Source organism: Colletotrichum graminicola (assembly GCF_000149035.1).
Source record: "Colletotrichum graminicola M1.001 genomic scaffold supercont1.4, whole genome shotgun sequence".
Taxonomy (NCBI): Eukaryota; Fungi; Ascomycota; class Sordariomycetes; order Glomerellales; family Glomerellaceae; genus Colletotrichum; species Colletotrichum graminicola.
Genome location: NW_007361008.1, coordinates 449,788 through 475,087, shown reverse-complemented (window position 1 = coordinate 475,087; position 25,300 = coordinate 449,788). Strand labels below are relative to the sequence as shown.

Here is a 25,300-nt window from a genome sequence, read left to right as displayed (position 1 = left end):
TTAGAATACGGAGAAAAGTATGGTATCTTATCGATAAGCTTCTATCAGATATATATGCCCCTTCGATTTATGCATCTAACGTATAACTACCACTTTCCACATCTCTACCCTCGCCACTCAACATGCCTTGGGAAGTTCGATGTCAATCATCCACGGACAGTAAAGCTCTGCCTCGCCTGGTGCACCCTGTATTGCGGCATTGACAAAGAGCGTTTGACTCTTGAAGTCAAGCGGACGCCAATCGCCCTGACAGAGACTAATTTCAAAGCACATATTAAAAGAACTTTGCTTGACAAGGTGTCTTTTGCGTACGGTTTCCTTTATAGAGTTGGTCGGTAATGATTTGATGTCACGCAGGGTTACAATAACTGAGGAGTCTTTGAAGCCATCCTCACCTGTGCGTGTTGACTCCTCGGCCGGATGTTCGCTCCATGTCACCATTCTGGCACCCGCGCTTTCATGGATATGACCACAACAATGCAATTGAGGCCGGGCCCGGGCGATGGCGTCGAGTAGGTCTGGACAACCTGCCTTGGGATTAGCCTCAGTATGGTCTAGCATACCCAAAGCCGGACCATGCGTAATGGCAATATCTGTTCCCTTCTCGATGGCAAAGTCGTGGCTGTCTTCGGGCTGGTATTGGAAACCGGGGAAGCCTCCGGCGGCTGGAGTGTAAGGACTCGTGTATACCTTCAGGCGAGCGCCGTTGGCCAACTTGAAGATATGCGTCCCTTCCTCAAGCAGGACTATGCCCGCGTTCCTGGCCGCCTCGAACAAACTGCGGGCATCTCCAGGATTTCCGTACTTTTCCGTGTATTTTTCATTCACCTCTGGATTGCCCTGCTGTACCTCGACAATCCGTCTCTTGAACGTGGGTATGTCTAAAGTGAAGTCATGGTTGCCGGGGACGACCAATTTGAGGGGTGCTTCAACAGAACTCAAGTCTTGGATTAGATTTCGGTATTCTTGGAGTTCGGACTCATTTGTAAGGTCACCGCAATGGATGACCACGTCCGCATGCGGTATGTAGGGAAGCCGAAGGCCATGGGTATCTGAAATGACAAATATGCGAGTTTCGACGAAGCCCTCTCGTATAGTCATTGCGCCGTTGAAGGTCTCAAAAACAGAGATCGGGCTTTGGGCGAAGTGAGTTGAATCTCGTAATCACGGCTGCTTGTTGGGGAAGCCCTAGGGCAAAGAAAGTGACAGTTTTGGACGTAACTGAGAGTCAAGAAGAATATGTTGGTAACAGAGCTAGACACAGTATGTTAGAGGAATGGAACCGGGAACTTGTAACGTGACGGACACAGCTCCGTCTCTTGTGAAACAGCAATCTGCCCCAGTCACAAATTTGACATCATGATAACTTCCCCACTCAGAAGCGGTGGACACTTTCTCGACTGTTGCGAAGACGCAATAGACGCCCCAACCTTCCTGCTAGGCTACTCAATAGTAAATAGGACGAACGCTGATCGATGCAGCAGCCGTTGGAGGAGGGGTAAAGGAGGGGCGAAAGAGCAGGGGGTTGTTTCCTTTGGGCGAGCTCCAGCCACGGTGAGGCTAGTAAAGAAATTTTCCCTGGTTGCTGTCGCGACGGGGCAGCCTGAGAGCTTCTTCCGGTTTCTCCCCGACCCAGAAAACACCTGCTGTCAATTTGCTACCCCGATAGCCGCGAGTACCTCGACCTCAAGACAGTCGACAGCTGAAGCCAGGTCACGGCTACCTACCTCGCCATTGAACCGAACGAACCTCGGATGCAAGGCAAAGACTGCTTGACACTGTAGTCTCCTGCTATACAGTTCCCCTATCGTGCGCTTTAACCTTAAACTCAACGCCTCTCCCCATAATCAAGTCCTTTCCTTCCCTTCTTCTCTCTTGTGCTGCTCGATCCCCCTCCGGCCCAGCGCCAGGTCGCTTTGTACACGCACACACATGCCGCTCCTACGAGGGATTAAGCTGCAGCCCCCCCCCAAGACAACTGTTAGTCGAGCTGCTGCCCCCGTGTCAGTACTGCAATTCCCTTCCACCGCCCGCCGCGCACTCAGTTTTCGCGTGCATTCTCCCCGACCCAGTACCGTTTCCACTCTCACTCGTCGACCCCCGATGCAGGCCCCGTCCCGGGCCAATCAATCAGCAACCCTGGCGGCACACACCAAGCTAACACCCGGGTCGCCTACCCCTCCCCCTCCATCCCTCCTTGCATCATCCGCCAACGGCACCCCTCCTCGCCTGTCACAAACTGCTGCCGCCCCGGCCTTTAAATCCAAAATTCCCTCCCAACGCACCGCTCAGATTGCCCGTCACTTCTCTACCATCTCAAAGGACTCTGACCCAAGTTTCCATCACGCACCGCCCGCAATGGCTTCCCCTTACACCCTCCGCAAGGTTGGTGCTCCCAACACCTTGGAGCACCGTGTCTACATCGAGAAGGATGGTATCCCCGTTTCCCCCTTCCACGACATTCCGCTCTACGCCAACCAGGAGCAGACCATCTTGAACATGGTTGTTGAGATCCCCCGCTGGACCAACGCCAAGCTCGAGGTAAACATCATCCTCCCCGCTCCCAATGCCTCGCCCTGGTGCAGTATTCTGCTGCACTAGTGGTCGCGAACTGAACAATTGGTACTGACCGACACTCCAATGACAGATCTCCAAGGAGGAGCTCCTCAACCCCATCAAGCAGGACATCAAGAAGGGCAAGCTTCGCTACGTCCGCAACTGCTTCCCCCACAAGGGTTACCTCTGGAACTACGGTGCCTTCCCCCAGGTACGCTTGACCGCTCATTGATACCCCCATGCTTGGAAACACCATAGCTGACCTCTCGCCCCAGACCTGGGAGGACCCCAACGCCATTCACCCCGAGACCAAGGCCAAGGGCGACAACGACCCTCTCGATGTCTGCGAGATCGGTGAGCTTGTCGGCTACACCGGCCAGGTCAAGCAGGTCAAGGTCCTCGGTGTCATGGCCCTGCTCGATGAGGAGGAGACCGACTGGAAAGTCATCGTTATCGACGTGAACGACCCCCTGGCTCCCAAGCTCAACGACGTTGAGGACGTCGAGCGCCACCTGCCCGGTCTCCTACGTGCCACCAACGAGTGGTTCCGCATCTACAAGATTCCCGACGGAAAGCCCGAGAACCAGTTCGCCTTCACCGGCGAGTGCAAGAACAAGAGGTTGGTTCTCACCCGCGCAAGATGCGACATGACTAAATAGCTAACAATTGCCGCAGCTACGCCATGGACGTCGTCCGCGAGTGCGCCGAGGCTTGGGAGAGACTCATCACCGGCAAGACCCAGGCCGGCAGCGTCTCCACGTAAGTTATCACGCCATCCCTTGGCAACTCATTCCGGCTGTTTGCTAACCAGCTCCAATACAGCGCCAACACTACCGTCAGCCAGTCTCCTGCCCGTCTCAGCTCTGACCAGCTCCCTCCTCTGCCTCCTAACCAGGAGCTCCCCGCCGAGAAGATTGACGCTTCTATTGACAAGTGGTTTTTCATCAGCGGTGCCTCCGCATAAGGAAATTCCTCTCTTGTGCCGGTGAAAATGGTAGTGACGGCGGATGCTCAGGCCAGATAGGGCTTGGATGCCTCGATGACGCTTTGTTGGTAAATGCTATTATCGAACACGAAGCCGAAGCTCAATGGCCGAAGGGTGTTAACTAGAAATACCAAAAAGTTAAAAAAAAAAAGTACCCTAAAACACATGTGCAGCATTGAGATGATCGTCTTGCGTGAGTCGTGATTTGGTGGATTTACACGTAGGCATCTTGGAACAGTGCGTCTACGTTGCCTTGTATATCGACCAGATTGCATCAGCATCGTTCTTCTAATATGCCCTCGCACATGCAACATATTAGGAGCCGCCAATGATAGCCAATCGAGATTTCCTTGGGTTTATCGTTCCCATTCCATATAAACGCCGGTACCGATACATGCAATGCCATAATAATACAAGGACATCTCTCCTCCATCTGTCGCTCTGTCCCTTTATCTAGTCGGTCAAGTCGGCCTGCTTCTGCAGAACGCGGGAGTGTCTGTCAACCTCCTCAATGATGCTCTTGATACCCATCTTCTCGCAGTCGATACTCATTTCCTTGCCGTCCTCTGCGCGGAAGAAACAAAATGTTAGCAATGATCCCAACCTCTTCCTCTTTGCGGAATGTGAAAAGTAGAGCCGCAAAGGGCCTGAACGGTGTTCACAACGTACTGAACTTGACAAGCAGCGACGGGGGCTCCGTCGACGTCCGCGGCAACAGGACCGTCTTAATCGACATGCCGGACGAGCGTGCCGTGGGCGGGATGAAGGCGAGAAACAGCCGCGCCGACTTGGACTGGCGCGAGAAGGGGTTAAACTTGGTAGTGATCTCGGTCATGAACTTCGTAATCATCTTGGCGATTTTTTTGCGGCTGCGAGACCTCCGAAGGGGGGAAGGGCGGGAAGGGCTTGCAGGCCAATTCGGGAACTCGTGGTTGGTTTTGGGGTTTCCTTGCCGAAACGCTTTGTCATCGAGGCGGGAGATCTGTCTGGTGATTGTAGTGAGGCGGCCTCTTCAGAGGGTGGTTCCAACGAAGCTGTCGCCAAAAATTTGGGTCGTGTGGCTCGTGTTGCGTGGATCGGGAGGACGGGAGCTTGGACCGCGCGGGTGCGTATGTGGCTTCGCTGATCCCGGCGGACAGGTGTGGCGTTTTTTTGTTGCATATCGGCCAAACGGGGTTCGACACTCGAATCCCACATCATTTCGTCACCGAGAAAGGCCAGCTTGACGAATAATCTTGCTCCCTGCCGCACACCTTGATGCGCACCACTTCCTAAGCAGCCTTTCGTTTCCTCTTATTTTGCTGCAAAAGTGAGGGTTGGCGCTCCCCATCGACAAATAGCATTTCCAGTGAATCTGCGGAACGACCTCGCAGAATATGTCCTTCGAAGGTCTGCAGGAGCGCCTGACGGCCCTGCAAGAGACCACGGCCCAGCTCAAGGAGCTCATCGACAGGCTCCACAACCTCAAGTTCCAGCCGGGCTCGGTGCTCCTCGGTACAGACGAGGAAAATAGCGTCAGCGCGGACCTGAGCTCAGAGATCAGCCAGATCCTCAGGGAAGAGGAGGATGACTTAGAGCTCCTGAGGGAGGAGGTCGAGGACCTTCGGGACGGGAGGCCGGGGAGCGAGGCGGAGCATACCAAGACCCGCCTGAAGGATGGCGTGGAGAGGCTGGGGCAGGAACTCAAGAGGTATGGGCTCATCGACATTTACAGAGCAGCCCATGGTGGGTGAGAAGCATACGATTACTGACATGCAAGTGCAGTTCACGAGTCACATTTCGCAAGGCGCAACTCACAGCGAAGCGCAACCTCTTGGAGGCGCAGCGCCTCGAGCGCGAACTCCTCCTTCAGTCCTACTCGCAACCCGTCTCCGAAGTATCCTCCCCGTCCCTGGGCGTGCAAAAGCCAGACGTGATCCGCCACCGACAGGTCCATCAGACCAGCAAGAACACAAGCTCTCTGACCGAAGACGACCAGCAAACGGTTGGCGCGAGCAGCAATGTCACAAGTGCGCTGCGGCGCACGCACGACCTCATCGCGGCGGAGTTAGCCCGCAGCGAGTTCGCCCACCAGACCCTGACAGAATCGTCGGCGGCGCTGGCGCAGCTCAACGACTCTTACAGTTCCCTCGACACCATGCTCGCGAGCTCAAAGGATTTGCTGGGAACGCTACTCCGCTCTCAGAAGAGCGACACTTGGTATCTACAGACGTCTCTCTACATGCTCATGGTGACGGGCGCATGGCTGCTGTTCCGGAGGTTGTTATATGGACCCATGTGGTGGCTAGTATGGCTGCCGTTGCGACTGATCTACAATGTCACAGTCGGCGGCGGCGGGGCAGTTGTCAAGTATGCCGGGTCTGGGGCACCGTCGGAAGCGGTGGTGGTTAACGAGGGGAAGAATGATGTCGAGGGCTTGCCGGATGATTCGTTGCCTACCGTGCAGGTCGGGAGGGAGCCGCAACGATCAGCGGCTGGTGGAGATCCCGACTCGCTGATTGAAAAGGTGGGTAGAATTGTGGAGGAGATGCCGGCAGAGATCGGCGAAGAGACAAAGACAACGACGAACGAGGGAAATCCGGTAGAGGATGAAACTCTTGTTGAACAGGTGCCCGGCGACGAGCCGAAGCTAGGGACGGAAGAGGAAGTCAGGCAGCGAGACGAGCTGTAAGCTAGCAACTAAGCACAACGGGGCCATTCAAGCGTCAGCCTGAACGGTCTCGGTGAAAGAAGAAGAATCATCATACGAACAACCATCAGATCGCCGAGTTAGTGTTTTCTGCTGGGTGATTGTAGTCGTTGTGCGACTGATAACCCGTACCATATCTGTCACAGACCGTTGCAAGCCTTCAGAAAGTCGAGACGAACAGTTTCTTTGTCCTTCTAGTATGGTGCCCTCCGGAATATGGAGGCTAGACCGCCGTGGTTCGAAATTCAGCGGTCGTCGACGGCGCATCTAGAAGTTTTACTTCAGCTCTCTCCGTTCGGCCCAACCGACTCCCTACAGGCGGCTTGTTGTCTGTCCCAAGCGTCAGCACCTAAATAGCCGGCCGGGTGGAAACGGCCAATGACATGGCGCCGGGCCTGCGAGTTTTCCTCGCCTGGCCGCCCAGGTCCGCATGAATTTCGAATTTGGCGACCAAGGAGAAACCAAGGCGAAGGCCTAGCACGGACGGTGGAAGAGGGGGGGGGGGGGGGGGGGCGGCATGACGTGGTGAAATTTCCGGCCTTTGGGTCTTGCACGACAGGGAGAAAACACGGCAGCCATGAGATTTCGTTTTTGATAATTATCATTGGCAGAAATCGTAGCCCTGCGCGTCGCCGTTGTGGCAGCGTCCAAAGGGGCCCGGACGAGACAACTTTCGGAGACGGTTGACACGAACCCGGACAATGGAAGGGCCTGGAGATTTCTTATTCGTTCGAAATTCCTCCGACTTTCGGTTGCGGCTAAACGGACGGAGTCGAGGTGGTGGGTCGCCACGAGAGGTTTGATGGCGCTTCCTTCTGGTCGGGCTTGGAGGGGGGACACGTAGCACAAGGCCATCGGCTGGCCCTACAGCACGGTGCTTTTTGGGGGGGACACGCTGGTGGCACAATTATTCATAGAATGCAGATCGCGGAAATGGTGCCGGTGGATGGATATCTCGTATTCATGCACAAGTGCAGCTCGTGTGAGGGCACATGAGGCAATATTTATTCTTGGATTCATTGGAGTCATGCTCACCGCAACTGGCGGTGGCAATTGGGGAGGGTGCTGCCCTCATGAGACGTGTAAGCGGTCACTGGAGGTTGAGAACACGGCGATGGTCTGCTGTTTGGAATAGAGTATCCGTAGTCCATGTCAAGTTGGACGAGAATTACTACTAGGGTGTGTGGAGAGACTTTCCTGTGAGGTGCCGTCATTAAATGCAGTTCGAAACGAATCTAGGTCAGCAGGTGAGGTATTCCTGGTGGACTATCCGTATTGTTCCCAGAAGACTCATCCAAGGCAGAGACTGATCGTAGAAGCCCAACGGTAGAAGCTGGTAGATGGTGGAAAAGAAGATGATGAGACTTCTTTCACGTTCCTTTTTATTTCGTGCTCTGAGGGAAGACCTGCACGGGGGCATGGGGCGTGGCGCCCCAGTGCTTTGTCCACTGGTCGATGGCGGTGGTTCGTTCGGCCCCTGAGACAGGGGACATGTGCCTCGGCCAATGATACGGTGACATTTACCGGGAAGCCAAGCATTGCCCGAGAAGACGCGCTCCTTGCGTGTCACGGGGGTGGTTGCCGTCTGTTGTCTTTCTGCTGTTGTTTTTAGCTGCTTGGCTGTCAGCCCAACATTGTCCGAAGTCTCTGCTCCTTACGTCCCTGCGGTACAGTCACGTGTAAAAAGTATAGATAGGCTCACCCTACAGTAAGTAGGTATGCCAGTGAGCCCAGACTTTTTACAGATGACTGTAGTGCAAACCCTCGTCGAGCGAGCTGAGACGACGGGATCGCCGCCGTAGTGTACTGTTATCGGGCAGAAGCGAAATGGGGCATCAATGCTGCGGCGAAAAGACCAAATAAAAAATACTGTGCGCTATGTACAAATGGTGACAATGCGGTGGTGAATGGAGCCCATGGCAATTCCGGCAAGGATCGATTGAGGACTCGACAAAAAGATGCAGAGCAGCAGAATACTACGTACAAATACGAACAGACCACCCGACCAACGGCCCTCCACACTGATGTAATAATAGGGACCCGGCATCTTCTCCCGATGGGGACGGGACTAGGGGACGAGACAGATGGTAATTGGCTGCTGCAGCAAATCAAAAGATAGCAAGAAAGAAAAAGAAAAAAACAAGTGCAATCTTAAATTGAGTTCAACACCTGGTCTAGGCCCACTCTGGCTGGCAGCACAAGTCGTAGGGAACTGTGCCCGGGAAGCACGAGTGTCTTTCGCTCTTGCTCTCGCTCTCCCTTCCCTCCTTCTACCCTAGTCCCAGGGAAGGAGGAAGCGAAGCGGAGAGAACCTGCCTGTCTGCTCTGTGTCTCCTCCTGCCTTGCAGGTACCTACTTCTGTACTCCGTATACTAGGTAGCTGTCCAAGGCGCAGGTACCAACCTAGCTTTCCCCAGATATGGCGCGATCCGATTCGATCACCGCCTCCCTCTAAATTTGCTTTGATCCCTTCCTTTCCTCGCTTGTGTTTGGCCCTTGGGTCCTCTCGCCCACATCAACACGACGTTGAGGCGGGGTCACTGGCTAGTCGTAGTCGAGTGAAAAGTCAGAGGAGAGAGTAAACAAATGCTCTCTCTCACCAGACCTGAATCGAACTGAACTATCGGAAAAGGGGGGCGTTAGGTATCCGTATCCGTACTGTGTTCGCATCTGGGCCCGCTTCTGGCGCTTTCCCACCGCGTGAAGGGAACTTTCCAGGTCCCCATTGGACCCACATGTATACCCACCGCCCTTGCATGCAGACAAGTGTGTTCCCCGGCCCACGGACAGGAAAGAGAACTGTGTCGACGGGATGCACACCTACGAAATACTTCGTACGTAGTAGCCGCTAAAGGGGGAGGGGTGGGAGGAGGGGAAAGGGGCCACTCCGAAGACTAGTCATAGCACGGCACCGGGGGGTGTTGGCGTGCCTTGGCTTGTCAACCCACAAGCAGGAAAAGGTCGACGTTGGAGACGGAGATGGTCTGTCGCTCCGGGTCACCACATACTATTAAACCCACCTCCAGTCCGTCCACTCATCTCTCTACCTCCCTTCCCTCCCCTCTTCCTCTTTAGCCTCTGCTGTCCATTCGTTGCTCAACGCCTGTTTCAAAACGCCTGCTCTCGCTGTCTGTGTTCGACTATTAACAACTTACACCCATCTTAATACACCCGTGTAATATCAATAAACCCACCAACACCTCAAGATGCGTTTCACCTCCATCATCGTCACCGGCGCTCTCGCCATCCTGGCCTCTGCCCAGTCGACCACCAGCACCGCTGCCTCCGCTGCCTCTTCCGAGCAGGCTGCCATCGCCGACTGCCTCAAGTCCTGCCCTGCCACCGACGTCGGCTGCCAGTCCAAGTGCATTTCGGTACGATAGCCCGCGCCCCCTTCCACACATGGGTTTCCCGATATAGGCCTGCGATTGTTTCCCCCGTAATCCCCTCAGGTCGAGAGGCGCAGGACGCGCGGAAGGGCGGGGAAGAAGCAATCAATGACTAACACTTTACCTCTAGGTCCCCAACCCCAACGAGAGCCAGGTCAACCAGACCACCGCTTGTGTCGCTGCATGCCCCCAGGGTGACGGTTCCCCCGAGCAGACTCAGAAGTACGCCGACTGCTCCCAGAAGTGCATCAGCGAGTACTTCTTCAGCAGCGGCGGCACCCCTGCCGCCACCGGCGGCTCGGGCTCCGGCTCGGGCTCAGGCTCGGGCTCGGGCTCCGGCGGCTCTGCTGCCTCTGCCACCGGCTCCGTTGCTGCCGCCACTGGCTCTGCTTCCCGCACGGCCAGCGCCACCGGTGCCTCCGGTACCGAGGCTGCCGCCAGCGGAAGCTCTTCTCCCAACGCTGCTCCCAACGCTGCCCCTGCCCTCATTGGCTCTGCCTCGTTCGGAGTTGTCGGTATTATCGGCGCTCTCCTTCTTTAAATATCCTTTCTTTGGCATTTAATGATGAGTATAAAGGGGAATGAGGGCATATGTTGAGTGAATGGGTGAAGGATTTATACCAATTGGAGGGGAGGCATGTTTGCTGTACATGCGGTCAATAATGAATAGGCAATTGCATGGATATGTGTTTATGTACTAGCGGACACCAACGTCTGTCCTCAATTATTACAGCATTTCGCTCATTCAGTTGCGCCTCGGGGTCAGTTTCCCTATTGTAGTTCATCTTGGCCTTGACATCGCTGCTTGGATCAACCAAGTCTTGCTAAATCCCTATCGACACGTTGAAGCGGCGGATTTATGAGACAACAGTTTATGAAGGACCTTGACCAGAGCAGTCTTCATTCAACCGTAAAATGCGCTAGAACTCGACCCTTGGCGCGTCGATCGCATACTGAGGTCACAAGATCCGTACTACCCGATTGCATCCCACCTAATAATCAGTGCTGACTAGGTTCGAGTGGGCTTAACGACTGGAACGTCGCTGATCCAGGGGATGCCCAGCTGTTTCATCTCAACGGCCAATTGGAATAGATAATCCAGGCTACACAAGACGATCGTCAGCATTTCTCGGCACCTTTTCAATACAGCGGGTGTGCGGGGGATCAGGTACAAGGGATGGGAAGGGATGCTCTTGGGCAGACAAGGATCGGGGGATCTGTCGCTCTCGAACAGAGACGTCGTCTCAACCAAAATGAAGCTCACCTCTCGCATTGCGTCTTGGCCTTGTGGACGTTGTCGCCCCAGACGTAGACGCCGTGCCTCCGTACCAGGACGGCGTAGGTGTCAGGATACTTGTCCATGGCCTCCTCGAGGAACTCAGTCAGGTCCTCTTCGTGGGCCGTGTTCTCGATGACGGGGATGCGCAGGGTGTCGTGGTAGCCGAGGCTGCCCTGCTTCTGGAAGCCCCTGCCGAAGCCCTTGATCTGTTCGATGTTGTTGATCTCGAAAAGTTTGTCGTTGCCGGCACCGCGGGACTCGAGAATCAGGGTGACGAGGACGGCCCAGTGGGAGTGCGTGTGGATGCAGCAGCCGGCGCCGCGGCGGGTGAAGGCGGCAAGGAAGAGCGGGGTGCACTGAGAGGGCCTGTAGGACGGCGGGGAGCGCAGGTAGACGCGGTTCTTGAGGGATGACTCCTGAGCGGCGAGGGAGAGGACGTAGATATCCTGGGGCTTCATGAGCTCCTTCTGGACGCCCGAGGGGGCGAGGTAGACGAGGTCGCTGGGAGTGCGTAAGTGGGAGCCATGGTCTGGTGCTTCTTGTGCAGGGGCGACTGGGTGGTTGGTGGTGCTTATAGTCTCTTTTATACGAGATGGGAGCCGAGCAAGTGAGATTGCGAGGCATATCTGCTCGAACAAAGATGAGAGAACAACGCAGGCTGTGGCTTCACTTACTCATCTCGGATGGAGCAGCCACCGCCAGTGCCCGTGACCCAGCCGAGGGTCCAAAACTTTGCGCACAGGGAAGGGATGAGGTTCGCTGGGTGCTCTGGATCGTCCGAGGTGATGAGCTGGTCGGGGTTCTGAATCTTGCTCGCAGACGCCATTATGAACTGTTTCCGAGACGATGTCTGAAGGCGGAGGGGAAGGGGTTGTTCGCAGAGTAGAAAAGAAGACGGGGTTATTCAGGAGACGATGAGTTCGAGATCTTGCTGAGGCGAAGCTGGCTTGATGGAATATTCTTAAAAATAAAAATAAAAAGCTGTACAGATAAGTTTTCACTGGACTAAAACACGGATCATAAACAACCGCAACAATATCGAGACGGCGAATTGACTCGTCTCAGTGAGCCAAATGCGTCATTAACAACTCAAAATGAGGCTCCAGAGTTTTCCTGCCCGAGCCACATACATACATACATGTGAGGCTGAAATCGGCCGGATGAATTGGGCCAGTGGCACCTTGTGTCTACCCCACATGGTAAAGCACGCAAGGCACGGAGCGCTCTCTTCCCAGTACGGCACGGTTGGCTAATGTAAAGGGAGAGACTCGTTCCCATTGGTCAAACCCATCGAAGCTCTCAACTTGCGGTGTCAAGTGCGACCGGTGCCTTCAGCAGAGGCATGCGACAGTGGAAACCCAGAGCGACACAAGTTACCGGCTAAGAACTGATGAGACACGCTGGTGAAGAATCGGCTGCTAGTCCGGCCGGATTGATGCAGATGGGGGGTTGTCCTGCAGGTGATGCGGGAAAAGGACACCTAACCTCTTTCAACGACAGCGCCCGCCGTGTTGCTATTTATCCCGAGTGGGGACGCCGAAAGGGCTCTGTTAAGATCTGGTGAGATATTACGGATGGGACTGATGAATAAGTGCAATTGAAGTCTGAGTTGTCTGAAATTAAATCCATGAATCCTCCTGCCCAAAGCAGAAATGCTTCGAGAGGCACTGAAACCCAGCCAAGATCGCCTGATGCCGATGGCTATCCTGCAGGCACTGGCATAGCCGAGGCATATCTGCGCTCTCTGGGAATCTGTTTGACATCTCTGCTATAGTAAAGCTTCCCGGGGGTCGATTGTCATGCAAGAGCGGTGGCTATAACGCAGCGACAATGCAGCCAGTCTCCAGACATATCGGCATCAGCCACCAACCTAGTCCTCCGAGTATCGACCAATCCATGTGCTTACTAAGAAGCAGATGACAGGTACTTGATCCAGTATGGAAGCATAGTTGAATTGTGCGGCGTAGTTTAGACCGAGCTTAGAAAAGATGCGAGGCGCTGCGCCTAGGCACTTGCATCAATGGATTCTTTGTATTCCACCACTTAATACCCCGAGCAGAGCAGAGCGGCAGGCTGAACTGGGAAGAGCTCGGTTCCGCAAACCAGGATGAGCATCTGAGGTTTGGAAGCTCGTCGAAGCGCCATGAATCCCTCTCACTGTTACAGCCGGCGGATCCCTTACCTTCCGCCAAGGGGCCCCCGCACTTTCCTTAGCCACAGTCCGCAACTCAACAAGCAGAGCCCACTGAAAAAGGTATCACAGCGCTTTCGGATTGGTGCGCCGGGCATCAGCGACCCCGTGCGACCCCTACAACCCCTGGCGAGGCAACTGCTGCTGCTCCTGCTGCTCCTGCTTCCTTGGGCCCAGACCCCAATTTTATGACAAGATGATTGGCCCAGATGGCTTACCTTTCCTTACCCGGAGAGGGCGATAGTGAGCTCTCCCCTAGCTGCTGGGTGCTTTGGTGGTGCTGACGGCTGGCTGGTGCTCCCAGTACGGATACCTTTACCACAAAAAAAGGACACGTTGAGCACAACCCGCCGACAAGCACCTGCCTCACAGACTGATAAATCCGGCGTCTTCCTCGCCCCATTCCTTCTTCCGAAACTCTTTTCCCTTTCCTTGGGAAATTCCTCCTCGAAACAACTTAGTCCTCACCATCTATCGCGCTGGGAGCAACTCTTTCATTGTCATTCAATTGGCAACATCTCTCTCTCTCTCTCTACTCTCAACCCCCAATAGCTTTAACGCTGCTTTCCACCCCCTTGAAGTCGAGAATCTAATACCCCTTCGTCCATCATGAAGTTCAACGCTGCTGCGTTGTCCGCCGCGGCTCTGCTTGCTGGTGGTGCCTACGCCGACGATGCTCAGAAAGTCCTGAGTGACGACAAGAGCTCTACTGCCGCTGATTCCGCAACCTCGATTGCACCCCAGCTGCCTACTTTCACTGTAAGCTTCTCCCCTTCTCCGCCTCGGCGGCTTGTTTCTCTTTGTTACTCTGGATGATCCCCTCACTGCTTCTGTGCTGCGATCTCACGCCTGGCGCACGGCCTCGAGCACACCAGCATGGGGGCTGGAGTATCCTTTGAGCTTCACCGCATCTGCTTGTTCTGTCAGCAATAGTATGCGAGTATCTGACAATTGTGTTTTCCTCCTACACAGCCTACCTCTCTCAAGGCCCCCTTCCTTGAGCAGTTCACCGACGACTGGGAGTCTCGCTGGAGACCTTCTCACGCCAAGAAAGACTCGAAGGACGACGAGGAATGGGCCTACGTTGGCGAGTGGTCTGTTGAGGAGCCCACCGTCTACAAGGGCATGGAAGGCGACAAGGGTCTTGTCATCAAGAACCCTGCTGCCCACCACGCCATCTCGGCCAAGTTCCCCAAGAAGATTGACAACAAGGGCCAGACTCTTGTTGTTCAGTATGAGGTTAAGCTTCAGAGTACGTTTCAAGACCTAGCGCCAACGTGCTAGCCGTCGCCAATGCTGACAATCATTTCCTACAGACGGCCTCGAGTGCGGTGGTGCTTACCTCAAGCTCCTTCGTGAGAACAAGGCTCTTCACCAGGAGGAGTTCTCCAACGCCACGCCCTACGTGATCATGTTTGGTCCCGATAAGTGCGGCCACACCAACAAGGTCCACTTCATCTTCAACCACAAGAACCCCAAGACGGGCGAGTACGAGGAGAAGCACCTCACCTCTCCTCCTACCGCTCGCATCGTCAAGACCACCGAGCTCTACACCCTCATTGTTCACCCCAACAACACCTTCATCATCCAGCAGAATGGCGAGCAGGTTAAGACTGGCTCCCTTCTTGAGGACTTCTCCCCCTCTGTCAACCCCGAGAAGGAGATTGACGACCCCAAGGACTCCAAGCCCGAGGATTGGGTTGACGAGGCCCGTATCCCCGACCCCGAGGCCAAGAAGCCCGAGGACTGGGACGAGGACGCTCCCTTTGAGATCGTTGACGAGGAGGCCACCAAGCCCGAGGATTGGCTTGAAGATGAGCCCCTTACCATTCCCGACCCTGAGGCCCAGAAGCCCGAGGACTGGGATGACGAGGAGGATGGTGACTGGGTCGCCCCTACTGTCCCTAACCCCAAGTGCGCCGAGGCTTCTGGCTGTGGTCCCTGGACGAAGCCCATGAAGAAGAACCCCGACTACAAGGGCAAGTGGACTGCCCCTTACATCGACAACCCTGCCTACAAGGGCGTCTGGGCTCCTCGCAAGATCAAGAACCCCGACTACTACGAGGACAAGACCCCCGCCAACTTCGAGCCCATGGGCGCTGTAAGTTTTATGACCTGATAATCCAGATGAATATCCTCTCTTGCTAACGAAGAGACCGACAGATTGGTTTCGAGATCTGGACCATGCAGAACGACATCCTCTTCGACAACATCTACATCGGCCACTCCGTTGAGGATGCCGCCAAGCTCGCCGAGGAGACATTCAAGGAGAAGCACCCTGTCGAGCAGCTCCTCGAGCTCGCCGACAAGCCCAAGGACGCCGAGAAGCCCAAGTCTCCTAACGACCTCAAGTTCCTCGACGACCCTGTTCACTTCATCAAGGAGAAGCTCGACCTCTTCATCACCATTGCCCAGAAGGACCCCATCGAGGCCATTAAGTTCGTTCCCGAGGTTGCCGGTGGCATCGGTGCTCTTCTCGTCACCATCATTGCCATCATTGTTGGCATTGCCAGCTCCGGCAGTGCCCCTCCGGCTGTCAAGAAGGCTGCCGCTGACGCGAAGGACAAGGCCAAGGATGTCAAGGACAAGGCTTCCAAGGCTGTTGCCTCGGGTGCTGACGTCGCGAAGGATGCCACCAAGCGCAACACCCGCAGCTCGTCTTAAATTGAAGTGTCTCGAAGTGGAAATGTGAATTAGCTGGCTTTCTCTGATCTTGTTGGCGGGAAAGGAAGGAACAAAAAAAAATAAGGCAAATAGCCAGAAGCCTCGTGCCAGCATGGCACCAGGGTGATTTAGGACCACAGAGAGATCCGGATGCTGCTTTTTTCAGTTTAACTCCCTCATTACGTCTGTTTCGGCCATCGAGGGACAGAGCATGGCGTAGGTGTATTCTAGGTAGCTGCCGCAAAAAAGGGATTTGACCAAATAATTCTGAGGTTATGTATCAAAGTGATTATACTGCCATCTACTATTCTACCATTGATCGTAGAACAAAATACTGCTAGTTTCCGCGGCCGACTGTGGTGCCTCGAGCTGTTGCTCTGAAGGGTTGAGGTCCACAGACCGCCAAGGTGAGACGCTGTTTACGCCTTTTACGCTACCTAGCGCGCAGAGTGCCCACACTGCTTGTTGCTTCCAGCACGGATCCCTTCGGCATTGGACGGCATAGAGGCCGACCTCGGTGCCAGAGGGTTGGGGAATTCGGCGGGGGATCCGACCCGGTGACTGTGTAAACAGCGTTATCTCTTACCCCACCCCAACCTTTCCCCACACTCTGGCAGCTCGCCAAGTTCCCCTGGGGGGCTTTATAAGGGACTACATTGTCGCTCGCCCCCGGCCGCCGTCGTCGTGTCTTCTCTTGGTTGAAGTGGCTGGTTATTGGTCTGAGACGGAACGGACTGACCTGCATAGTCTGTAGCGCCGTTTCTAGCTGCCCAATTGCTCTCATCAGAAACTCTCATACACCTGACCTCTCCCCCCGCTCTTTGCCCTTCTTCTTCTTCTCCCTTCCCTTCACAATGCGTCGAGCCATCTCTCGAAGCATTACTGCCGGTGCTGGCCGAACATCTGGAGTGTCCCTCGCCCGCTCTTCACTATTGTCCTCAGCAAAGACCATGACGTCCTCCAGCTCCCCCGTCTCCGCCGTTGCGGCGAGGAGGATACACGCCACGGCGCGGCACCTCAACGCCGCTCTGGCCTCGACGGCCGAGTCGTACCCCAACACGCACGAAAAGATCGCGAAGCCCGAGGATACCCCCTACTTCATCGACAACAAGTTCGTCACCTCAAGCGCCACCGACTTCATCGACCTGCACGACCCGGCCACCAACAACCTCGTCACCCGCGTGCCGCAGATGACCACCGAGGAGCTGCAGGCCGCCGTCGACTCGGCCGAGAAGGCCTTTCCCAAGTGGCGTGCCATGAGCGTGCTGGCCCGCCAGCAGATCATGTTCAAGTTCGTCGCCCTCATCCGCGAGAACTGGGACCGCCTGGCCGCGAGCATCACTCTCGAGCAGGGCAAGACGTTTGCCGACGCCAAGGGTGACGTCCTCCGTGGTCTGCAGGTCGCAGAGGCCGCCTGCGGTGCGCCCGAGCTGCTGAAGGGCGAGGTGTTGGAAGTTGCCAAGGACATGGAGACGAGGAGCTACCGCGAGCCATTGGGCGTTGTGGCTGCCATCTGCCCCTTCAGTGAGTGATTCCCCAACCGGCCAAGGAAGAGACAACAAGACTAACGCTGTCTAGACTTCCCCGCCATGATTCCCCTCTGGTGCATCCCCATCGCGACCGTTACCGGCAACACCCTCGTCCTGAAGCCCTCCGAAAGGGACCCCGGTGCGGCCATGATCCTCGCCGAGCTCGCCCAGAAGGCCGGTTTCCCCGAGGGCGTGGTCAACATTGTGCACGGCGCCCACAAGACGGTCGACTTCATCCTCGAGGACCCCGTCATCAAGGCCGTGAGCTTCGTCGGCGGCAACAAGGCCGGCGAGTACATCTTCAACAAGGGCTCCGCACACGGCAAGCGCGTGCAGGCCAACCTGGGCGCCAAGAACCACGCTGCCGTCCTCCCGGACTGCAACAAGAACCACTTCCTCAACAGCGTCGTCGGTGCCGCGTTTGGCGCCGCCGGGCAGCGCTGCATGGCCCTCAGCACCCTCGTCCTCGTCGGCGAGACCAAGGAGTGGCTCCCTGAGCTGGCCGAGCTGGCCAAGAAGCTCAAGGTCGACGGCGGTTTCGAGGAGGGCGCCGACCTCGGCCCCGTCATCTCCCCCCAGAGCAAGCAGCGCATCGAGAGCCTGATCCAGAGCGCCGAGGACGAGGGCGCCACCATCCTCCTCGACGGCCGCGGTTACAAGCCCGCCAAGTACCCCAACGGCAACTGGGTCGCCCCCACCATCATCACCAACGTGACGCCCCACATGAAGTGCTACACGGAGGAGATCTTCGGGCCGGTCTTGGTCTGCCTCAACGTCGAGACGCTGGACGACGCCATCGAGCTCATCAACAAGAACGAGTACGGCAACGGCACGGCCATCTTCACCCGCTCCGGCGCCACCGCCGAGGCTTTCCGTCGCAACATCGAGGCCGGCCAGATCGGCATCAACGTGCCCATCCCCGTGCCCCTGCCCATGTTCTCCTTCACCGGTAACAAGAAGAGCATCGCCGGCGGCGGCGCGAACACCTTCTACGGAAGGCCCGGCATCAACTTCTACACGCAGCAGAAGACGGTCACCGCGCTCTGGCAGAGCGCCGACGCCATTTCTCAAAAGGCTGACGTCGCCATGCCGACTCACTCATGAACATGGAGGTGAATGCGAAAAGGGGGCAGTAGGTACGTGCCCAGGTACGCATCGCAGAGAATACCTGGGCTTGACCTAGGCTTCTTGAGGGGCAAGAGAAACGGACCCCGCCGAATGGACTTTTTTCTTCTTTAAGGCATGTATCTGAAATTAGTCGTTTTCCGGTTGTTTTGAAAAGAGCGTGCGCACTGGACCGAAAATGGCATGGCCGGATGAGCAAGGCACACAAAAAATGCATACATAGGCTGCTAGAAACTCGGTGGGATAGCCGACAAACGAAGCATATTTCTATATGTTGTTGCCAACTTTTGATATGAGAGACTTGCAATTTTTTCTTCTTTTTTTTTCCCCTTCAGAAACCGAAAGAAGACGGTGACAGGGGCTTCGATTCGGGTGTGCGTTGAGTCTGTCTAGGGGTCTTAGTAATGGTTGCAGACAGTTTCCAAACCTTCACCACATTCTTGCGTTCAACTCAAATGCAACTTCCCCTCCCCCGTCGACTCCAGCGTCAGCGAGATCCATCACTGGGCGATGAACTGCGTTAGCGATTATAAGCCCCTGTTCGTCGAGCGTAATAACTAATTAGTATACGAGGCACGGGCTCGGTACTCTTGTAGCCTCCTGACCCTTGCCAAGGGAGGGAGGGTAGGTACTTTGCCGGCGTCCGAGTTTAAATGGTTACCATCCGGACGCCGTTCCGCCATCTCCCATCAATCAGGGCGGCACCCAGACGGAATAGTCACCGGGTCAGGCTGTGCGCTTCCGAGACGCAGGGGCGAGTTGTAGAATAATGTATCAATTGACGGATCTCCCCGACACTCTCTTCCTCGAGGTCCTCTGCCACCTCACCCCGCGCGAGATCGTCCTCTGCCGCCTCGTCTCCCGCGCCTCCCACGCGGCCCTCACCAGGCCCGACCTCTCGCAGGCCCTCCTCCATGTATTCTTCCCCCGATCGCTGGAGTGCCGGCTGCTGAGGGCGCGGGCGTCCTCGCAGGCGCAGGAACGACCGCCCCCGCCCCGAGGACACGGACAGCCGCGGCGGGAGGGATCCCCAACAGAAGCCGCCGGCGCCGGCGCCGGCGCAGAACCGGATTGGCCCGCCCTCTTTGCGCGCGTGGCTAGGCGCTACTACAACCTCTCCAGGGCCGCGTTTCACTCCCTCACGACGATCCCGATCCTGAAGCCGTCGGCACCCCTCCGCCGCTTCGCGCCGTGGGCCCGCCAGCTCGCTGTCGACGATCACTTGGCGCACCTCGCGCTCGCGGACCCTAACTGGACATACGCCGACGGGGTGCTGGTGTACCCTTCTCCCTCTCCAGCTCGTTCCGCCGCATCTTCCTGGCCATGTTCCGGGGCCACATCTCCCGAGTCGTCATCTGCCTCCCCCACGTCCTCGACGTCCTCGGAACCCCCCGTCTTGAAGGCCTTGGACCTGAACTCGGGCGACGAGTCGACGGTCCCCTTCGACTGGGCCGAGAAAGTCGTTCGTCGCGTGCGCCTCGCCGAGGGACTCCTCGTTGTTGAATGGGCAGAGGCGCACGGTTCCCACCCGCTGAACGAGGGCGAGGTCGCTCATCGCCACTTCGCCACTGCGTTCGACGTGCGCACCGTCTCTTCGCCTCTCGGCCCATCGAGCAACAGGCCGCCAGTAAAACGGGACGGAGGCGGAAACCCGGCAGCGACGGACGAGGGCGGGAATGACACGGCTCGTGACCAGGCCCCCGTGGTGGTCTTCCGCTCGGAATGGAAGATCCACTACCTCGGCCTCCCCATCCACATTCCAGACCGCATCTTCTCGACCCACAACGCAACGCACTACGCCGTCTTCGCCCATCAGCCCAACCGCTCCCCCTGGGGTGAGGACCCCCCTCTCGAGCGCCTCGTCGTGTGGTCGCTGAACGGACCCTCGCTCTACCGACCCAGCCTCGACCCGTCGTGCTCGAACAAGCCCCCTTCCGACCCGGGCCCCGAAATCGTCCTCCGTCTCACTAACGGTGAGCTGGACCACTGGGGCGTGAGGCAGCTCCACACGCCGCGGCTGATGCGACTCGCCCTTGACGCCGTTCCGCACGACGGGGATGGGACGGACGCGCTGCGCGGCCACGTCTTCGTCCAGGAGGAAGACCACATCTGGTCCTCGGGCCCGGACGCCTCCGAGAACCCGCCGGCGCGGCACACGGTGCGTAGCGTCGGGATCCCGCTCACTGGGACCGGGCCGCGGTGGGTCCACGAGTGCGGCGCCGACGGCGACGCCGAGAGGTCCTTTTGCCCCATCGCCCGGTCACGGCCCCAGGCCGCGGCAGAAACGGCGTGGCATGGGCGGGCCCCCTGCTGGCGTCACGAGGAGTTCCCCTACCTCACCGTCGCTGAGGCTGTCGACGCCGCAGCAGGTGTCAGGGTCTGCGGGAGGCGGTGCTTCGCGATGACGACCGTCAGCGCCAGCATCGACGACGGCGGCCGCGGGAGAGACGACGCCCCGGGCGAAGGGGAGGCCGGCGCCGGCGCCGGGACGGCGGTGCGGGGCGAGGCGCAGTTCGAGGACGACATGTGGAAGACGCTGATGAAGGGCGCTGCGCTGGCGGGCGACGAGAGGTGGGTCATCGGGGAGGACGCTGCGGGAGATGTCTGCGTGGTTCGGTTTTGACGGGCCTGGCGTGAGCGCATCGACCGATAGCTAGAGAGGATTCCGAAGCTTCACGTCAGACGCTGAACTCCAGCCGTCTAAAGAGGGCAGAGACAGGCATCGCCTTGATGTCCCTCTGGCCATCTGCAGGCTGCGGTAATACCAGTCGGTTCTTTCGGCAGAGGCCAGACCAGGGGGGGGGGGGGGGGCAACAGTTGCCAACGTGGGTGTATGAGGAAGATGACAACTCGCACGAACGGCCCCAATATGGTATCATTTCCTCACGACCAAGACCTCAGGCGCCCGCGCTGGCTTGTGGCGCTAGCGGATAAGGGCCAAGAAAAGCAGCTGTGATCTGCAATTAAGATCCCATCTATTGACATGTATTTGCCCAACGTGGTAAAACCATTCCCACTCAGCTGAATGCTGAATAAATGACAAAATTGCAGTACCAAACCCCTGCTTTGCAGCAGATTGTGCTTATTATCCACCCCCCTTTAGCTCCTGAAAATGCTGTGATAACAGACACACCACCGCCACACTCCCCAACACCTGCTAGATAAGTTGAGAGAGATAGAGAGATAGAGAGCGATTATCTCATGTCTGCGTTTCCTTGAATGCTTGGTATCGTCAAGCTACTGTTTATGTGTCGCGTGTTGCGTGATGTGAGATTTGTATGCTACAGAAACGCCGAACGAGTGGCTCCTGAGAGCGGGCTCGAGATTGAAGAGTTGACACGACTAGACTGCCATGGGGGTCGGAGTAGGACTAGGTGATGAGCCGTTAGGCAACTGAAGGAAGCCGCTGTAGTAGTCGTCCAACCACCGGGCAGCCTCCTCACCGGCGTCGTCCATGCTCGAGTCCCATCGACCGACGGAGCCTACGTAGCCGTCCGGACGTACGTTGACTATGGCAAGCTCACCGGGTCCGAGGCTGCCAAGCCACTTATTGGTGCAAAGCTGGCCGCGTGTATCCTGTTCTGGAATGTCGTCCAGGTAGAAGGTCCAACGGCTGTCCTGCAGCAGAGCCGGAAGGTCCGAGATCTCCACATCGCTTTTGGGCATCGTAGCTGGCGCTCATGTTAGTGACAACACCACAGTGTCGACCGGAGAGTACTTACTGATCAAGGCAAAAGTGAAGAGATGGCTGACGGCGGTGTATCTTTCGGGCCGGTAGTAGATGTCCTCCGGGCACGGCAGTCTAGGCTGCGCAGCATAGGAAGCGCTTGCGGAAGCAGACAACTTGCTGATAAAAGAGTTGGCCGAGGCAAGGGACTGGCAGAAGGTCTCCAGGAAGGGGCTCGACGCCTGGATGTCCCACATGAGGAGGTAGATGCGGAATTGCCCGAGCATCGGAATGTCGATCTGGATGTCTACGGGGTTCGAGTCGATGTATCTAGTGACCTTGGCAGGAGGAAGCAGGCAACCAGGCCTGGCATCTCCCATGATGAGGCCTTGAGGGGCGGCCCTGTTTATCGGGCTCTCGGAGTACTCGGCACCAATACCAGAAATGAAACGAACGTTCGTCCTGAAGTTCTCAGATAGAGCTACTGCGTCACCGCCAGCAATCTGGTTCGCGTGCTCGTAGTCAAAGTTGACCAGATCGATGGCGATCTTTCTTCGCTCCTCCTCGTAACTCTCGAGCAGGGCTTGCTTCGCGAGCCCTCGAATGGACAGGTTCAGCTTCCAGGCAAGGTTCCACGAGTCGTGCATCGAGGTGTTCATGCCTTGAGCCGACTTCGGGGAGTGTGTATGGCTGGCGTCACCCGCAAGGAAGGCCCTCAAATGAGGGTCGACGAATCGGCTGGCCACTCTCTGACCAATCTGGTAACGACCAAACCACTCGATGTACTTCCAGTCAACCTCGAAAGGTGCCATGATCTTCTTCGCGCGAGCCATGACAAACTCCTGGCCAAGGTCTCGCTTGTCTGCCTTGGGGTTTGCCTTGAGTTCAATGTAGAAGCGTGTCATGTTCCTTTCTCTGGGGATGATGAGGATGGATCCGTGCTCCTGAGAGTAGACTAGTGTCTTGGACCAAATGTCCGGGAAATCGGTGATGAGCTCGCCGTCGAGAACGCCCCAGATTGCGGGTTGCGACAGGCCAATGGCCCGCGCATCTGGAATGCTCTTCCGCACCTTGGAGTGGGCACCATCGCCTGCGCCATGTCAGTTCCCCGTTGGCAAGAAAGGCTAGTTTCGCTCAAGTTACTTACATCCAACCAGATACTGTGTGAGGATCGTCCGTCGGTCTTGGGTGACGTTTGTGCGACAATTGACCTGGAGAGGCCCGGCCTTGTTTTCCGGGACACTGTAGGACTCGAACGCCGTATTCCTGCGCACCTCAACCCCGCGCTTCTTCAGGTCGTCAATGAAGATGCCTTCAACCATGCCCTGGTGCACGAGCAGAATGTACGGATCTAGGACATCGATGACGGGAGGGTAGTGGACCTCACGGCCCAGTCTGTGGAGCGGCTCGTCGGCGGTACTCCGCCAGAAGGAAATGTCGTATACGCGAACGCCTCGGAGCAGCAAAGGGTCTGCCAGGCGCATCTGACGGAAGGTCTCGATAGTCTTGGGTTGCAGCCCATCTGCTCTACGTGTGGTGTCAGCTTGCGACTGTCATGCAGGGGAGGTCTGCACTTCTTCTACCTACCTTCCAACAGGCGTCTGGTCGGCCCTATCGTCAATGACCTCAACCTTGATGCCAAATCGACTGAGATTGGCAGCCAGCATGAGACCGGCGGGACCAGCACCAACGACGCACACCTGGGCCTCCGTAGGAGGCTCGGGCAGACTACGTAGGTGGGTGAGAGTGTCTAATGTGGCGTCGAAGGCGTTTAAACGCCCAGCAGCGCTGCCGGCCGGGGCAGTCTGGCCGACTTGACCGTGCTGGTCCTGCATTGAACCGTCCGAATTCAGTACACCGGGTGCCATCATCAACGGCGTTTGTCGATATCACAGGCTCACAGACAGTGCGGGTTCGGGTTCGTAGACAGCAAGGTTATGCCAAGCGGCGCAGAAGTAACTGGCTAGCTGGCTATTACAGACGGCCTGGTGCGAAGAGTTTCGGTGATGACCGGGACGATATTGGAATGGCCGCGCTTGCACGGCAGAGTTGAAGAGTTTCGCGCTTGGGGTCAAGTATGCAATGTGCGTGGTCGAGTTACACCACACTGGCGCACAAAGGCACGCGCTGAAGTAGGCGTGGGGGGGGCTCGAAGCGAGGTCGGAAAGCGAGGCACGTCTCCAGCCGTTTTAAGTGGTGTATTGTGGTGTCTTTCCGTCCGAGGCTGTATGCGCGACGAGGGGGGAAGATGTTGGATCTGATGGTGGTACTCGAGATATAATGATATATAATAAAATGGGAGGAATAGGTAAGGGTCACTGAGTATGCAGCCAGACCAGGGCGGATCAGGACCAGAACAGTGGGTGCGAAACGACCAGTACCAATACGAAGGGTAGGCCGTGGCTGCAGCAGATACAAGGAGGGATTGGACTGGCGATGAAGAGAGAAGAGTGAAAAGAAGAAGGGGAAAAAAAGGCCAATCAATGCCACAAGTAGAGGGGAGGGGGGTGAAAAAGAGGGGGGGGGGCCAGGAACTGACGAGCTTTGCGACTGCAGGTCGAAAGCTCGGTGGTGGTTCGACACAATTAGAGATCGCCTCGCGGGTACTTCAAACGATTCCAGAAAGTGGCATGATGGGCTTTGGGCGCACGACAGGATCGAGTGAGAATCAGACCACCGCGGATTATTACCCCATGCCTGCCACGCTTTCGCTGGCTTCCCATTGGCCAAATCCCCCTCCGAAGGGGACAGACACCAGGGTCCAAACGATTCAGCGCTAGGCCAAATGGGGTATGCTTCAGAACGTGGCAAGTGCGTTGGATTGATGGATGACTGTGTTCACGCCGGGGTGGACGTCGAGGCTGTTGATGAGGTCGGCCACTTCTAGCCCACTTCTAGCCCTGGGCCGGTGGCTTTAACATTAACCTCAACGTCGACCACCATCGCTTTGATGGCCTATCTATACTTCCATTTCATCACCAAGGGGTACTCGCCGTCTCACTCACCTCCGCTGTGATACTACTGCGCCCACGCACATTGGCAGATTGAGCCCCGGATGCCAATATGAGTGGGTTACAATCGAGTTGATCGGTGGAGAGGGAGGTCGGGGCCTGCCAGATGCATAAATGACACAAACGCGAATATGCTACTCTAGGTTATGCAGTTGCCAATCTGGCAGCGCGGTATCTGTCATCTCACGAACTAACCTGAACTAGATATCTGTCGT

General features: G+C 56.6%; 10 protein-coding genes across 10 annotated transcripts; 6 read left to right on the top strand and 4 right to left on the bottom strand.

The window, feature by feature from the left end:
* Nucleotides 1-117: 117 nt before the first annotated feature.
* Nucleotides 118-1,101, bottom strand: GLRG_01443 (calcineurin-like phosphoesterase; the record flags this gene model as incomplete). The annotated part of the gene is made up of 1 exon (XM_008092128.1): nt 118-1,101. The coding sequence occupies one exon, from the start codon at nt 1,099-1,101 to the stop codon at nt 118-120; it is 984 nt and encodes a 327-aa protein (XP_008090319.1).
* Nucleotides 1,102-2,358: 1,257 nt separating this feature from the next.
* Nucleotides 2,359-3,520, top strand: GLRG_01442 (inorganic pyrophosphatase; the record flags this gene model as incomplete). Its single annotated transcript, XM_008092127.1, has 5 exons — nt 2,359-2,541; nt 2,648-2,767; nt 2,832-3,175; nt 3,232-3,315; nt 3,379-3,520. The coding sequence occupies 5 exons, from the start codon at nt 2,359-2,361 to the stop codon at nt 3,518-3,520; spliced, it is 873 nt and encodes a 290-aa protein (XP_008090318.1).
* A 474-nt stretch (nt 3,521-3,994) lies between these two features.
* GLRG_01441 (39S ribosomal protein L53/MRP-L53) lies at nt 3,995-4,391 on the bottom strand (the record flags this gene model as incomplete). The annotated part of the gene is made up of 2 exons (XM_008092126.1): nt 3,995-4,107; nt 4,211-4,391. The coding sequence occupies 2 exons, from the start codon at nt 4,389-4,391 to the stop codon at nt 3,995-3,997; spliced, it is 294 nt and encodes a 97-aa protein (XP_008090317.1).
* A 526-nt stretch (nt 4,392-4,917) lies between these two features.
* On the top strand, nt 4,918-6,212 carry GLRG_01440 (uncharacterized protein; the record flags this gene model as incomplete). Its single annotated transcript, XM_008092125.1, has 2 exons — nt 4,918-5,231; nt 5,306-6,212. The coding sequence occupies 2 exons, from the start codon at nt 4,918-4,920 to the stop codon at nt 6,210-6,212; spliced, it is 1,221 nt and encodes a 406-aa protein (XP_008090316.1).
* Nucleotides 6,213-9,436: 3,224 nt separating this feature from the next.
* On the top strand, nt 9,437-10,160 carry GLRG_01439 (uncharacterized protein; the record flags this gene model as incomplete). The annotated part of the gene is made up of 2 exons (XM_008092124.1): nt 9,437-9,604; nt 9,750-10,160. The coding sequence occupies 2 exons, from the start codon at nt 9,437-9,439 to the stop codon at nt 10,158-10,160; spliced, it is 579 nt and encodes a 192-aa protein (XP_008090315.1).
* A 468-nt stretch (nt 10,161-10,628) lies between these two features.
* Nucleotides 10,629-11,724, bottom strand: GLRG_01438 (methylthioribulose-1-phosphate dehydratase; the record flags this gene model as incomplete). The annotated part of the gene is made up of 3 exons (XM_008092123.1): nt 10,629-10,722; nt 10,884-11,399; nt 11,573-11,724. 3 exons carry the CDS (start codon nt 11,722-11,724, stop codon nt 10,629-10,631), a joined length of 762 nt encoding a protein of 253 aa, XP_008090314.1.
* A 1,974-nt stretch (nt 11,725-13,698) lies between these two features.
* GLRG_01437 (calreticulin family protein) lies at nt 13,699-15,753 on the top strand (the record flags this gene model as incomplete). Its single annotated transcript, XM_008092122.1, has 4 exons — nt 13,699-13,848; nt 14,062-14,341; nt 14,406-15,190; nt 15,253-15,753. 4 exons carry the CDS (start codon nt 13,699-13,701, stop codon nt 15,751-15,753), a joined length of 1,716 nt encoding a protein of 571 aa, XP_008090313.1.
* Nucleotides 15,754-16,607: 854 nt separating this feature from the next.
* GLRG_01436 (methylmalonate-semialdehyde dehydrogenase) lies at nt 16,608-18,386 on the top strand (the record flags this gene model as incomplete). Its single annotated transcript, XM_008092121.1, has 2 exons — nt 16,608-17,277; nt 17,332-18,386. The coding sequence occupies 2 exons, from the start codon at nt 16,608-16,610 to the stop codon at nt 18,384-18,386; spliced, it is 1,725 nt and encodes a 574-aa protein (XP_008090312.1).
* Nucleotides 18,387-19,176: 790 nt separating this feature from the next.
* Nucleotides 19,177-21,030, top strand: GLRG_01435 (F-box domain-containing protein; the record flags this gene model as incomplete). The annotated part of the gene is made up of 1 exon (XM_008092120.1): nt 19,177-21,030. The coding sequence occupies one exon, from the start codon at nt 19,177-19,179 to the stop codon at nt 21,028-21,030; it is 1,854 nt and encodes a 617-aa protein (XP_008090311.1).
* Nucleotides 21,031-21,749: 719 nt separating this feature from the next.
* Nucleotides 21,750-23,942, bottom strand: GLRG_01434 (FAD binding domain-containing protein; the record flags this gene model as incomplete). The annotated part of the gene is made up of 4 exons (XM_008092119.1): nt 21,750-22,078; nt 22,130-23,164; nt 23,222-23,601; nt 23,662-23,942. 4 exons carry the CDS (start codon nt 23,940-23,942, stop codon nt 21,750-21,752), a joined length of 2,025 nt encoding a protein of 674 aa, XP_008090310.1.
* Nucleotides 23,943-25,300: the final 1,358 nt, after the last annotated feature.